Source organism: Argiope bruennichi, chromosome 6 (assembly GCF_947563725.1).
Source record: "Argiope bruennichi chromosome 6, qqArgBrue1.1, whole genome shotgun sequence".
Classification (NCBI taxonomy): Eukaryota; Metazoa; Arthropoda; class Arachnida; order Araneae; family Araneidae; genus Argiope; species Argiope bruennichi.
The window spans coordinates 65412430-65426789 of NC_079156.1; the positions used below are offsets into that span (position 1 = coordinate 65412430).

The window sequence follows — 14360 nt, forward strand, 5'->3', positions numbered from 1 at the left end:
ATTTTCATTGTATTGCCAGATTTCATTGGGAACTATAATTCATAATATTTTAGATGAAGTCTATTATATGAGAAAAAGTATGTGCTATATTAATATTTAAAATTTTTCTTAAAGTCTCAACAGAATAGAATTTTTTAAAAAAATTTGTTTAAAATGTGGGATAAAACAGATTTCATTTTTTGTAATAACACTGAAGAGAAATAATTGTGAGACTATCTTGGTGAAAGCAGATATATTGTTAAGCTCCTGGACGGTTAAATCGGAATAAAAACAAAACTCCAATCGATGTGAGGCTGAATTTCCGAGTATTTTGCACCACTTTAGAGAATTCTTTATCCATTAACTACATAAGTGTGATCTTATCTTTCTATTGGAAGGATTGGACCAGTCCGAAAAATTGTCGATAGCCTTGATTTGTAATTGCAGTCTTCATTAAAATAATTTAAAAGTTAAATCATCAAGTATTAGACGAGGAAAGGCAGGTAAAATTTCATGCTTTTATGTTGAATTTTTTTTTTTTAGTTAATGGTATAAGTTATTATCTTTAAATAATTTGTTTTTATAATATTGTAACTCAGAAGTATTTTTTTAATTATATTATTAGTTCATGTATATTAATTTTTGAAAAGTTTAAAATTCTATGATTCTTTAAACGAATATGTTACATACAGTCGAAATCTAGTGAATTTTAATGATGATTCTCATCATGTAAGACCGAAATTATGGTGTTTGGATTTTTTTTTTTTTTTTGGAAATTATATAATATTATATGTTTATTTGATAACAAACTGTAATGACTAAAGCGAAACTGAAGAAGTCGTGCCGTCATATTTAAGTGTGTTCTTATTAAAATTAGTAAATCAAAAGTAAGATGACATGCACATTAAATAAAACGATCGAAGATTAACAGAAGTAACGATAATGCGTATATCAAATCTCTTGAACAAAAAGTCACAAAATAGATGATATATAAATTTAAATGGTCTTGTATTTCAAAAATTAATACAATTTACTGTATTGCTCATTCATTTATATGCATGACGTAGTATTGACATTCGTTTATATACATGATTATGATATTTTAATTTTCTGACATTCTAATAATTTTTGTTGAAAAATTTATTATAAACAAAATTTTCTTGAGTCATGCCTTTCTTCTTCAAAAACTCTCCCTTCTTCTATAGGTTATGATATTTCTGTATTACTTATAAAATTTCTTAAATCATATCTAGCAATTTTTAGAGCATGTTTATAAAAAATTTTTAAGGTTGTTAATTATGGTATTTGAATTTTCTGAAAGCTATATAATATTAGATGTTTATTTGCTAACAAGTAAATTATGTATAAATTTTAATGGTATTTTATTGCAAAAATTAATGTAGTTTACTTTATTGCAAATTCATTTATAAGAATGATGTATGCTCATTCATTTATATACATGATTAGGGTTTTGTAATTTTCTGACATTTAATAATTTTTGTTGAAAAATTGACTCATCTAATTATTCTGAACAGGATTTTAGGAATTGTGCACCAAAATTTTTATTGCTTCAAAAGGTTGTGTTATTAGTGTATGAGTGACAAAATTTCTTAAGTGCATTCTTCTCATATTATATAAAGCAATTTTTAGAACACACATATAATATTTTGAGATATTTTATAGTTTGGACTTAGAGTTTAGTAAATGAATTCCTTGGATGATTATGTGTAAATAAAGAATTGAATGCAAATTCAAAATTTTAATGTTTTACTACTATTTAACATGCTTTTCTAAAACTGAAATCCTTCCAGAAGGTGTTGCTATTATCCAGCATACAATTAGATTTTAAATAAGTTACAATTTAGCATGTGTAAAATTTATGCATTATATTTATGAATGGGATGTGTATACAGTAGACTCCCGATTATCCGCGGGCGGGTTATCCGCGGTGCGGATTATCCGCGCCTGCCGCACAAAGTTTGATTTTTTCAAAAAGGTGCAGTTTTACAGTTATGCTTTTGTAATTACATAATACATTACAGTATTAAAACAGTACATATGTATTCATTTTTCTGTGTATCCTTGACGCCTCTCATAAATGCAAAGCACTTTTCTGTTTTCATTAACAAAATGCATTTTAGGTTAGTTTTGAGTGATATACTAAAATATTAAGCGTTAGTTAAACATTTCCTGCTGTTTATTTTACGTTTTATTGTACATAAAACGATTTTTCAAAGTTGGAATGACTGTTTTCTCTTTTGCTATACCCGTTTTTAGCTTTTTTCGGATGATCCGCGATTTTTGTTATCCGCGGCGGCCGTGCCACCCAATTCCGCGGATAATCGGGAGTGTACTGTATATTGAAAAATTCTCTTTTAAGTAGTTTTCATAAGTTTTTTTTTTATCATTTAAAAAAGTGATTAAGTTTCAAAAGAACTCCAAAGTAATAATAATTCTAATATGTTTTTATAAAACTGAAAGTATTTAGTATATTCCAAATAATGAAAGCAAAAGTTTACTAAACAGGTTCTGCAGAAATATTATCAACAGAATATACATTGTTTCAAAAATTTCTTATAAGTATAGAAAGTTTTTGTTTAGTATAACTTGAAAATCTAGTATATCTGAAATTTTTTCCTAGAGATTTTTCCTTTAGCCTGAATTTAAAAAATATAAATTTGCTTGTTATTTTTGTGGGAGAAAAATCCATAAATTTTTCATAACAGAAAACAAATTCATAAGATTAAAAAAACAACAACTGTGTGATAAACATCATGATAAAGATTATTATACTTTCTGTGTAGCTTTGTTTAGTATAAAATTTTAAATGTATGTTTTACTTAAATTAATACTGTCCTTGTTTTGGTCAACATCTGACAGTGTCTGCAAAGTATTATTTTAACCAATTAAGTTGATTTAGAAATAGCAGATTTAGAAAAAATCATAAAAATATATTCTTTGTAGTTAAAAAAAAAAATTATTAAACCGCTGATTCAAAAAATTCTCAAATGAATCTTTATTTTCCTTGTTGGAGAATTTTTATCTTTATCTGCATTATAGAATGAATAACTTTTCTCTTGAATAATAAATGAATTGATTTAAAAAAAATAAAGCCAAAGAAAATATTTGAGAAAAGAAAGAATCGGGAAAAAGTAGGAAAATATAAAGGAAATCGGAAAAGCGCTAATATCTTATTTTCTCTGCAATTAAGGTTAAACTACGGCCTCGATACAAGCAATTCTCCTTTATTTATGCGTTATTTCGAATGCGCATTTGCGTTTATAAAGCCGATCATTGCTGCAATCAGGATACAGTTTTCAGTACTCTTTCAACATACTTCGCGTAACTACAAGTTTTCACTGGCAAAACATGATTTTGATGTGATTGACTTACAGTTTTTATATTTAATTGCGTAATGGGAGTTAGGAAAGTAAAATAAAAGAAAAATTAACAAGATTTTTTTTTTTTTTTTTTTTTTTGAAAAATCTGTTAGAGTTTTGCTACCTCATTGGACGAATCAATATTGATTTAAACAAAAAATGATTGCAAAATTTTGATGAAGAAAATGCATTATCTAATTTATTTGTTCTTGATTTATCGAGACTTGAATGAGTTTATTTTTCAGTAAAATAATTCTAATAAAATGGTTTTTTTAATTAAAATATTACTTATTTTGAAAAGTTACATTTTAAAAATAACATATTGGATAGTGACCAGGGAAATTCTGCTTGTTTATATTGTTTATCGAAAATGCTGTAATATGAAAAGAATAAAATTATTTTTGCTCTATTTTAAATAGTTAAAATAGTTTATTTTAGCATTATAGTAAACTACCAAAATGTACATAGCTTCCAAATTGAATTGATTGTTAGTTCAGAAATTCCTTTCCCATTTCACGATTATTATTATTTTATGCCGTTTTATTTATGGGTTAAAACAACACCCAACATCATTGGAAAATTTTCAGTGTCCTTTTTTTTGTTGTTAATTTTGCATATAATTTTACTAACTTTAATCAATTTTAAATGAATATATAAAACGATATGTTAAATAATTATGCTACGTATGTGCTCTCAGTCATTCTGGGGCCAAATGTAGAGCAGGGCTGCCAGTAAATAAATTTAAAAGAAATTCGATCCTGAACTCTGATACTTTGTAGCGTGATATTATTTTAAGATTAATTCGTCTTATATTTTAATTTTAAAATTTACTTTTAATTACATATTACCGATTATGTGTCCATAAAATAGTATTTTCTGTAAGCGCGGTGCTCGTAAGTATAAGTCCAGTAATCAAAACAATAAAAAGTATTGTAAATATAAAATATTTTTAAAAATTTTACAGATAAGTTTAGACTAGCCAGAGAACGTTCAGATCAACGTCCAAACAGTTAAAATTTATCCTATGGTTTTACTTTATTGTGAATATTTTATATTATTTTACAATATATGTGAAATTTCTGTTGGTCAATAAGCAGAAGATGATTGCTTTTAACCCCTTAATCGGCATGCTTGTACTTCTTAGAGCGCTGAATCATCGTTTCTCAAGTTTAAAACTTGAAATGAAATCATTCAGAGAGACTAATATTCGATACTAAAATTATACGTAATCGATAAATATATTATAAATTATTAATGCAGGATAGGACAGTAGAATAGAATATTCTGGAGATGTCATCTAATTAGAAAATAAAAAAAGATTAAAAAACAATGGTTAAAGCATTAAATCGCAGCTTTATGTTTTTCTTTTTTATTAAAGAGAATGGCTTTTAAAGTATCTTTGTTTTTTAATCATGGAACTCGAGTGTCATGCTCTTTACAGCGATGGCGAAAACAAGGAAAAAAAAAAAAGACTGTGAAAGAAGTACTCTGAGTTTATATAAGCTTGAGAAAAGAATTTTACTGAAATCTAAATGAACGACCATTTGTTTTAGACGTTAAATCTGCAGTTTAACATTGGACAGTTAAAGTTGCAGGAATTAGATCCTGAGGAGCAAGGGAATTCTGCTCTACAGAGAACTCAAAGTGTTTCTTAAGTTTAAATGATCTACGCAGGATTCAGCTAGTTATCTTATTAAAATGATAAATCTGTCATATATATTATATTTCAATTATTTTGTTTTAGTAAAATAAATTTATCTTATTTTTTCCAGCTGTTTTCATGTAGTGGTAATGTCTGACAATGGAGTTCATAAACGACCGATAATTATCAACTTATTTCCAAAGAAATCTACTTCCGCATCAGAACCAATTTCGAATGTGCAAGAATCAATAGAGACATGCTGTTCTAAAACCCCTTGTGCCCTTGATGGAGACTACACAGAATTCAGTAGCACACCAGACCATACATTCAGCCCATTTTTATCTGAAGATTCAGATTCAGATAGAGAAACACAACCAGGAATTAAAAGAAAGTTTGTGGAAAACTGGAAAACTCTATATCCATTCATTGAATATGACAAAGAAAAGAATATTATGTTTTGCAAAATTTGCAAACAATTTGCTAACCACAGACAAAAGGGCATTCGATTTGTTACTGGGAGTAGTAACTTCAGAGCCACATCAATTCAGTATCATGAAAAATCAGTTCTTCATGCCAAATGTCAGAAACGTGCTATTGCACTCCTAAACGGCAATTCAAATCCTGTGGAACTGTTAGACTCAGATCGGAAGAAATTAATACAAGTTTTAAAGTTGGTTTATTTTATGGTGCAAACTAGAAGTCCTTTTACATATTTCCCACAGCTATGCGAATCGCAGAAGCTGGAGGGCGTCGATGTTGGTCCTGCTTACACATCACACGAGAAAGTCGTTCCCCTATTTGCGAAGTACATTTCTTTGGTTTTAGAGAAAAAGTTGGCAGTAGAATTGTCTAAACTGAAGCTTTTTTCAGTAATTATTGATAATTGTTTCAGCCGTGCTTCTGAAAAACATGAACTATTGTACGTAAAATATTTAGATGGAGATAGACTGAGAACTGTCTTTCTCGGTGTCATTGATTCTACAAAAAGTAACTTTGAATCTATTTATAAGAATTTATGCAAGTTATTTGAAAGGTTTAATATTGCTGACTGGGCTGAAAAGGTTGTATGTGTTACCATTGATTCTGTATTCGATTTCCAACCCTGGCATGATGACCTGGTGAAACTAATAAAAGAAAAATCAAGCAATTTCATTTGCTGTACCAGCGTTTTACCTCACAAAATAAAATGTTGCAGTAAAATTTTCGAGAATAATTTATGTACCTCCCAGTTCTGTATTTTGATTTATGAAATTTTCTGGTATTATGAAAACTTGCCTGATGATAGTAAGAATTTGTCACATATTGGCCGGGAGCTTGACAGTATTGTACAGGAATATGGTAAATTGCCAAAAAATATTAGTGCGTGCTTTTCTTTAAATGCTCTCAAAGCAGTTAGCGCGGACTGGGTTCCTTTGATTCAATTTATGAGCGAACAAAACCATTCCATCCTGCATACCAAAGTTAGAAAAATCGGTGCTAAAATTCTGCTTTTGATTACCAGAAGTCAATTTTTGTGGAAGTTAGCTGTGGTGTTAGATATTTTGAATTGCTTAAACGAATTTGCATGTAAAGTTCAAGATCCTGACAATGTATTTTCTTTTCATTTACATCTAATAAATAGCTGCCGCGATATCAAAGAAGCTGCTCAAGGAAAAGGTGAAGTTGTTCGAAGTTTTATACAAGATATGACTGAGACGCCGTCTTCCTTTCGAGGCATTTCAATCCGCTTAGATGCCAGTTTGGATAAAGTTATTGCTGGCTTTCAACTTTTGACAAGCAATTTGTTAAACCATCTAAACAAACAAGTGTCTAACCAAGCCGTTTTTGATAACTGTCACATATTAGATACTAGAACATGGCTCAAACAAGATAATTTCGATACCTTCGGAAACCTGGAGTATTCAAAGTTGCATGTGGTCATTGAAAAATCCGATGAAATCCAGCATACTGCTTTGTCAGAATGGCGATCCTTGAAAGAAAGTGTCATTAATTCCTTCCCTTCAGAATTGCTCTTAAAACCAAGAGCTGCCATATCAACTATGGTAGCTACTCTTGCTTCTGATCTTCCCCGGGCAATAAACATTTTGAAAAAGTTTTTGTTATTTGACTTCTCATGTGAGGAGGTAGAAAAAGGATACCGTGAAATGAATTTGATCAAGTCCAGTGAAAGATGCATGTTATCCGTACAATCCTTGCAATATTCGATGATGATCGTCATGCATGGACCACCCTTTGCTCAATTCAACCCGGCTCCAGCAATCGAGTTATGGATGAAAGAATGCTCAAGACGATACCATATACGAAGTAGACAGAAAATTAGTACAAGAACGATTCTGTCAAATTGTGATACATTTCTTGAAAGCTTTGATATTTCTAATAATTTAAATTCTTTGTAAGTTCAATGTATAACATCGAAGAGAAGGTGCATACTAATTGTAGATCCCCGGTTCTCAACGTATTTTTCCTCCCAACACCTTGATAAGCCTTAAATTTTTGGGTGTTCCCCACTGTAATGCCCCCCCCCCCTCAAACAAATAAGTTTTATTAATAACGTTAAGGACTTAAGTTAATATAAACATCAAATGACTCGAATTTATTTAATAAGATTTATAATTATAAGATTATTTTTGACTTCGCATTTTATTTAATTTTTGTAATAGTATTAGTTCACCTCCTAATAAATGAAAAGCACACTGAAATAATTCCGCATTAAATTATAATGAAAGCTAGGAATTACCTATCATGATAATCAACTATTCAGTTTATATGCAATTCTTAAGCTTGTTTTCATGAATTGAATTTTATAAAATGATGTTCAAATGAAGACTGATATAATTTCACGTCTGGTGCTTCTTCGAGCATTCTACAATATTTAGTAATAATATAGTACACGTCAGACGAGTATGTTATTTCCGCTAGTTCTGTATTCGAGAAATGTGTTAAATATTTTTTGCTTTAACACTGATACTTCTTAGTACTTTTCTTTACAGTAGGCTTTGCTGCGCCAGTTACAGAGTTAGGTTCTTGCGTGTTCCAAATAATCAGTCATTTGTGCCTTTCAGTTATTTCACCCCAAATATTTTGCGAATACAGGATAACGTGGATTCAGCATGTGTAAAAATATCAAACATATATAGGTAATAATTCCAGATACATTTTAAAGCGACCACTTACCGATTCCATATTTAACCGACCTATTATCCATACTGATTGAATTCCCCATTAGATAGTGAAGACGCGCCCTTTTCCCTTTTTAGAGATTATTGTGGTTCGAAGTCTCTACGTTCTTTGCATGACTTTTTGTTTTCACACGGGGAAAAAAAATATTTTTTAAAAAATTTTGTTTCATTTTTTTTATGTTTTGCATCTTCTTGCACGACAAAAATTATTTTTACATGCTCCTAACTAATCCTCAAAGATACGCGCACCACAATTTAAAAACTCCTGTTTTAGACAAAAGAAATGGACCATCCATTATTAGTAATGTCTTATTTTCAAATACAGGTCAAATCTTATTACTGAAATTCATTTAATCCTTAATTAATGCTTTTTCTTCTATGTGAGACCTACAATTGTTTGTAAGTTAATCTGTTTTCCGATCTAAAGAACAACATATATTAAGGCTAGTAGTGACATGTCATTTATGAATTGTAAATTATTTGCATCAAGATAGAGATGCATATTTTTTTTTATTGAAAATTGTCCATTATTATCATAAAAAATTATATTTTTCCTCAATGAAATAGAATTTTACTTTTGAATATTTATGGGAATTAATTCTGTGATTTAAAATGTTTATTTGAATGTTGTGAAAATTAATTAAAAAAATAAAATTCGATTTCAGTCAAGATGCTGTAGCATTTTTAATTGTCTTTTATTATATACCTTTTAATGTAATACAGGTGGTTATCAAAATAATGGAAACACCTGTGAATAAAAGTGACATTTTTGAATGCGTTTTGTAAGCATTAAAATATAATAATAGTCACTAATTCTTTTTATAAATAGCAATGTATCTATTCTGGTAAATTGTGTTAGCTTTATTAAAGTGCTGTAATTCTTAGATTTTTTTCGAAAGCGCAAAATGTTGGATCTCTCAGATTTTCAAAGAAGCCAAATTGTAGGATCCCGTCTAGCTGGAGCAAGTGTGACCGAAACATCCCAACTTTTAGCAATTTCTAGAGGTCCGGAGTTTAAAGTTATGATAACATACACACAGCGCGGGAACACAAGCTCGGCAAAGCAAAATGGAATTTTCCAGGATGATAATGCACCTATCCATGCAGCGAAACTTGTCCAAGTATGGTTTGATGAACACGAGGATGAAGTTAAACATCTGCCTTGGTCCGCACAATCACCCGATCTCAATATAATCGAACCGTTATGGTCTATTTTAGAGCGTTCAATACGGAATCGATATCCTCCACCGGTATCTCTCCCAGAACTTTCACAATATCTTCAGGATGAATGGTAAAATATTTCTCTAAACACTATTCAACACTTGTATGAATCGATTCCTAGGAGAATCCAAGCTGTGTTATATGCCAAAGACGGTCCTACACCATACTAAAAAACGATTCTTTATAAATTTAAGGTGTTTCCTTTATTTTGATAACCACCTGTATGTCCTAGTATAAAATAATCATTTTTTTTTGACTGATGGAACACAGCAATATTTAAAATTACGAACTACTTTATATTTCTAAAATACATGTACACAGATTTTCTGTTTGAACTGCATTTATATATACTGTTACTGATCATTCAATAATATTTACTTGTAGCACATTTTTTTTATTTGCACAATATTGAAGTTACAGTTTTTTTTTTGTAATATACATTTTGTTGACTTTTTAAAATAATTTTTTTTACTTTTGTTTTTTATGAATTTATTTATGTGATGAATAAATATTATTTTTAAAGTAATTTAGAATTAAAAAATTTTTTAAACAGCTTATGTGGCATTCCTTAATATATAATTATATGATATATAAATATATTTTGATTATATGCAATGGTTTTACGATAAGGGGGAAAAATGTTATAAAGGATCTGTGCACCACAAAGACAAAATGGAGCATTTATTTCTTTTATCATATTTATTACGCTAAATATGATTAGAGGTCGGATAAAGCCTTCAGATTTCGCGTTTTATTAAATTTAAAAAAAAGATATAATTTATTGTTTATGTACTTTTCTTAGTAACATATAACATTGGGTATATGACTGATTTGTTGAAAGTGCAAACTTTCTTTTCGTATAATTTCCTCCAATTGGATTTGTTCTTGAGTTTTCATGTTCACATGCACACTGACAAACTTTCCTATGTCGAACTTTGTCCAAAATCTGTAATTTACAATTTTAATGTAAAGACTACATTCCAAATTTCTTCTCCCTAAATTGTTGCGTTTTTAAATTATCTTGTACCCAGAAAAATAGACATTATTAAAAAAATAGTTCACTCGAACTTGGAGGTCTAAAAAGTGAAGAATCATTAAAACCAAGGTTATTTCTCTTTTAAAATACTTTCTCTTTCTGTGCTTCTTATTCGAGAAAGTAAAAAGATATCCATAGGAGAGAAATTAATAATGCTTGTATGATGCATCTGTGGATAGAATAAATATATATACATTTGAAAAAAATATATGCAATTAAATAAAATCATTAAAACTGAAGCCTATTTTTTAAGTCTGAAATTATTCAAAATTTCTAATTGAACGATTAAAATTTAAATTTTTATATGTTCCAATTATTTGTTACAGTAATCACAAGAATTAAATGCTTTATATTACTTAAAGAATTTTATTACATAGTATAAATGGAATAGATGTAGTGTTGGCTTTGAGTGAAACCGTCATAAAACTAGAAATCGTAAAATAAACTAAAAAAAATTAAATATCTTTATTAATACATTATTCACACAACTTTTACAATTACAAAAAAATTTACATTTCTTTTCAAAAATGATAATTGAAATAATTTAAATTGTTCCATTTCTCTGGATATTGTAAAATGTATCTTTAAAAACATTTTTTGAAAGTCACGTTAAAAAATTGTCTTTAAAAATGTTTATTTTTTCCCAAAAAAATATTGTAATTTTTATATCGCTTTTTATAATTTTTTTATTAAAACATTCATGATTAAAATGGAAATTCTTCTGAATTTATTTTTCAGTATTTTTCAAAATAGAAAGATAAGATGTTACTTTGAATTGTCATTAACTGAAATTATGGTCGTGCAGTTGTGCTATAAATGTGACGTTTTTTTCTTATGTAATTAAATATATGTTAGTATGCTGAGCTATTTCTTTTGAAAGTTTATAAAGTTACCTAATTTAACAATTAGTTAAAATATTAGCTTTATATTTACAAAAAAATCAGTCTTGGTCGTTTATTACAAATGTATAAATTAATAGAAAGCATACTATATAAGGCATTTCTGGACATCTTTCAATGAAATCCGGCTGCCAAAATGCTGTCAGATTTGATATGCTCGTCTTTATGATGAGGATAATATTGGTAGAATGGTGCTGTATTAATAAACATCATATCAGTCGCCACCATGAAGTATACACGAAGGTTTTAGTAATGCTTATCTGTGCGTTTAAAACCATTCATTCTAGAGCACTTCACGCCCACACCGATTATCAGTGTGATAAAAACCGGTCAGAATTGGAGTGGTGTGGAGCAGAAGTCTAGACATTTAACTCGTTTCAATCTCAAATGTTTCATTCTACTTATAATGGTAGCGATGTGTCGATTGCAGAAAATGTGGCAGGAATAGTTATCGCGTTTGTTGGAAAAGAAGCTTGGAGTATGGAGCTCTCTCGTGAATCAAAATGAAGGAAACTGTAATTTTGTACTTAATGAAACATTCACCTAGACAATCACAGAAGTTAGAGTTTGTAGTTGTGGCGAGCAGTAGGTGGAATAAGGGGTCAGATTTGCTATATATGGACAGATTTACATGGCATGAAGTGCCCACGAATGACCATATTAAAAGAATACCAATTTGCTGATTTCCATGTTTAAGACAACGCGTACGAATCCTGTGAAACACTACTTCCTTCGATAGAATTTAGTTTAAAATTATGCTTTTTTGTAGTTTTCATACTACCATACTTCTCATGAGTAATGAGAAGATTAATTTGTATATTTCGTACATTAAATTAGTAACCAAATTTTTCAGATTCGTAAGTGATTTCTAGAAGTTATTTATTACTTTAATTTTCTAAAAAAAAAAGCAGAAGATAGATTTTATTTTCGAATAAATTGCCAATATTCTGTTTACTAATTCATCCGGGAAATTACTCGATTTTATTGCCGTTTCGTAGTCGGGAATAAGAGACAGCGTAGATGATTCATATGGAAAGTTATTGTATAAGAATATTTAATTAATAATACTTCAGACAGAGGCACAACTATAATGTAGAAGGTTTATAGAATGTCTAGGATCTAGCATCTTGCAGGACCCGAAGCAAGATGTTGCATTACTATTTTCCTACCAAGGCTGAATAAATGGATCCCCATCGTAAGCATTTGCCGAGATGCTTAAAATGGTGATTTATTCTCCATTTTGTCTAAAATATGGATGCCATTGGCTTCAAACATTAATATATATTGCAAACTGGCGTCTTTGTTTTTATGTTCTTCCCCGTATTTTTTCAATATTATGATGTTTGCATTGCCTATCAGTTTATCTTCTTGGGAAAGCATTTTTTTTAGTGCTTGTGTACTATCATAACCATGTGCCAAATCTTGAATAAATCGCCAAATTCGATTTATTCAAGGTGTTTCTGAGGGAAAAGTCGCCAACACATAGTTGCGATAGTACACAAGTACTCATTTTTTTACATTTATTTGGCTCACATTTTCCTTCTACCATTACTGATCAATAATCCTCCCCAATGCACATCAAATATGACTGCATTCGCGGCAACCGTTTCGTCTGCTGGATGCCTGAATAATGATACATTTTATTATGAATCACCCTGTATCTCAGTCTGTAATGTTAACAATGTGATGCAGTCAGTGTTATGAAAGCAATGATGAATGCGATGAGGAATGTTTGGTCTGTGATGATGATTTGGCTAAGCATCACTTGTCTACTTTCGTTATCCTTTGTTCGATGAGATTAAGCAGTTTGTCGGAGTATTGTTGCAAAAGCATCATGGCTGCTTGAGGTTCTGTTTGTGAGTCTGATGTGGGCGTTCTTGCACTGAACGCTGTGGGCTGCAAGTTCTGCTGAGCTTGCCAGACGCCTTGAGCCAGCGTCGTTGTCATGGCAGCTTTTTCTGTAGTTGTTAGCTGAGAATCTATTGTTACCTGCAAAGTATGTTAAGAAATTATATTTAGTATACATTCTTTAAATAATTTTATAAAGGTTTATGTAATGTAATGAAAATTAAATTTCTTTTTGGTAATGTTTTTAAAACAAAATTAACTTTAGGAAAACACATTTTTTAAATGTTAATTGTATATATATATGCAAAAGAAACTTACAAATAAAATCCTCCATCAAAATAAAAGTACAAAAAACAAAATAATAATAATAAAATAAAATAACAAAAATAAACCAAATCAGAGAAAAAAGACTTAAAGAGTGTCACATGAGAAAAGTAAAAGGCATATATATAAAAGGAATGAAAGAGAAAATCTATAGCTATGCTTTCTTTTATGCGGTCCGCTTTGATTCCTTCCCCTGAAGATTGAATTAAAGTGTTTAGACTGCAATAATTTATCTTTTTGTATTTCCATTTATTATTGATATATGACTTTATATATAATAAGATATAATGAAAAGAAAGAGGCTGGTTCAGAAAAATATTTTTATGTTACTCAAGTTCCAAAAATTAATGTAAAAAAAAAATTCCGAAAACGCGTGATTATAAAATTTTCTATTTACTAAAATTCAGTAAAATTTTTTCATAAACTTTAATTAAACAGTATCTTGCAAATGCATAAAAAAAAGAAAAGAAATAATAAATGGGCTTATTTTTCTATCTTGAAAATGCGTACATTGGAAACATACTAAAATAGTATTTGAATTCATTGTGTGATCAAAATGATCATATCTAAAACTTATACAGAAACGATAATAATATTCTATGTTCAAAATAATATTGTTTTATAATTCAGTTGGCAGCAAAGGGACCAGCCAGTCGAAGACTGAAAGATTATAAAGGAGTATTACGGATAGCAATATGCCTCCTTGAAGTATTCAAAACATATTCATTAGGATCCAAAATCGAATAATTTAATGGCAAGCTCATATACGTAATAATTTCCTCACGAAGTTAATTCTCCACCAATCGAGTTGTGAGGGGGTCTATCATTGTCATCTTGTGTGAAGGAGTCATC

The 14360-nt window shown here is 29.5% G+C and overlaps 2 protein-coding genes across 2 annotated transcripts in view; one reads left to right on the plus strand and one right to left on the minus strand.

Annotated features, from left to right (window-relative positions):
• Positions 1–278: 278 nt before the first annotated feature.
• Positions 279–8726, plus strand: LOC129971077 (zinc finger protein 862-like). The gene is made up of 2 exons (XM_056084548.1): positions 279–482; positions 5132–8726. Exon 2 carries the CDS (start codon positions 5151–5153, stop codon positions 7395–7397), a length of 2247 nt encoding a protein of 748 aa, XP_055940523.1. The 5' UTR covers positions 279–482; positions 5132–5150; the 3' UTR covers positions 7398–8726.
• Positions 8727–11008: 2282 nt separating this feature from the next.
• LOC129971566 (mitogen-activated protein kinase-binding protein 1-like) overlaps positions 11009–14360 on the minus strand; it is a 142240-nt gene continuing 138888 nt past the window's right edge. Inside the window, exon 31 of the mRNA XM_056085451.1 lies at positions 11009–13325. Coding sequence (XP_055941426.1) covers positions 13098–13325 — 228 coding nt within the window. The 3' untranslated portion in view covers positions 11009–13097. The remainder of the gene's footprint in view (positions 13326–14360) is intronic.

What these genes read in the sequence shown, in the direction of transcription:
- LOC129971077 (XM_056084548.1), top strand. Translation starts at nt 5,151, where the DNA reads ATGTCTGACAATGGAGTTCATAAACGACCGATAATTATCAACTTATTT.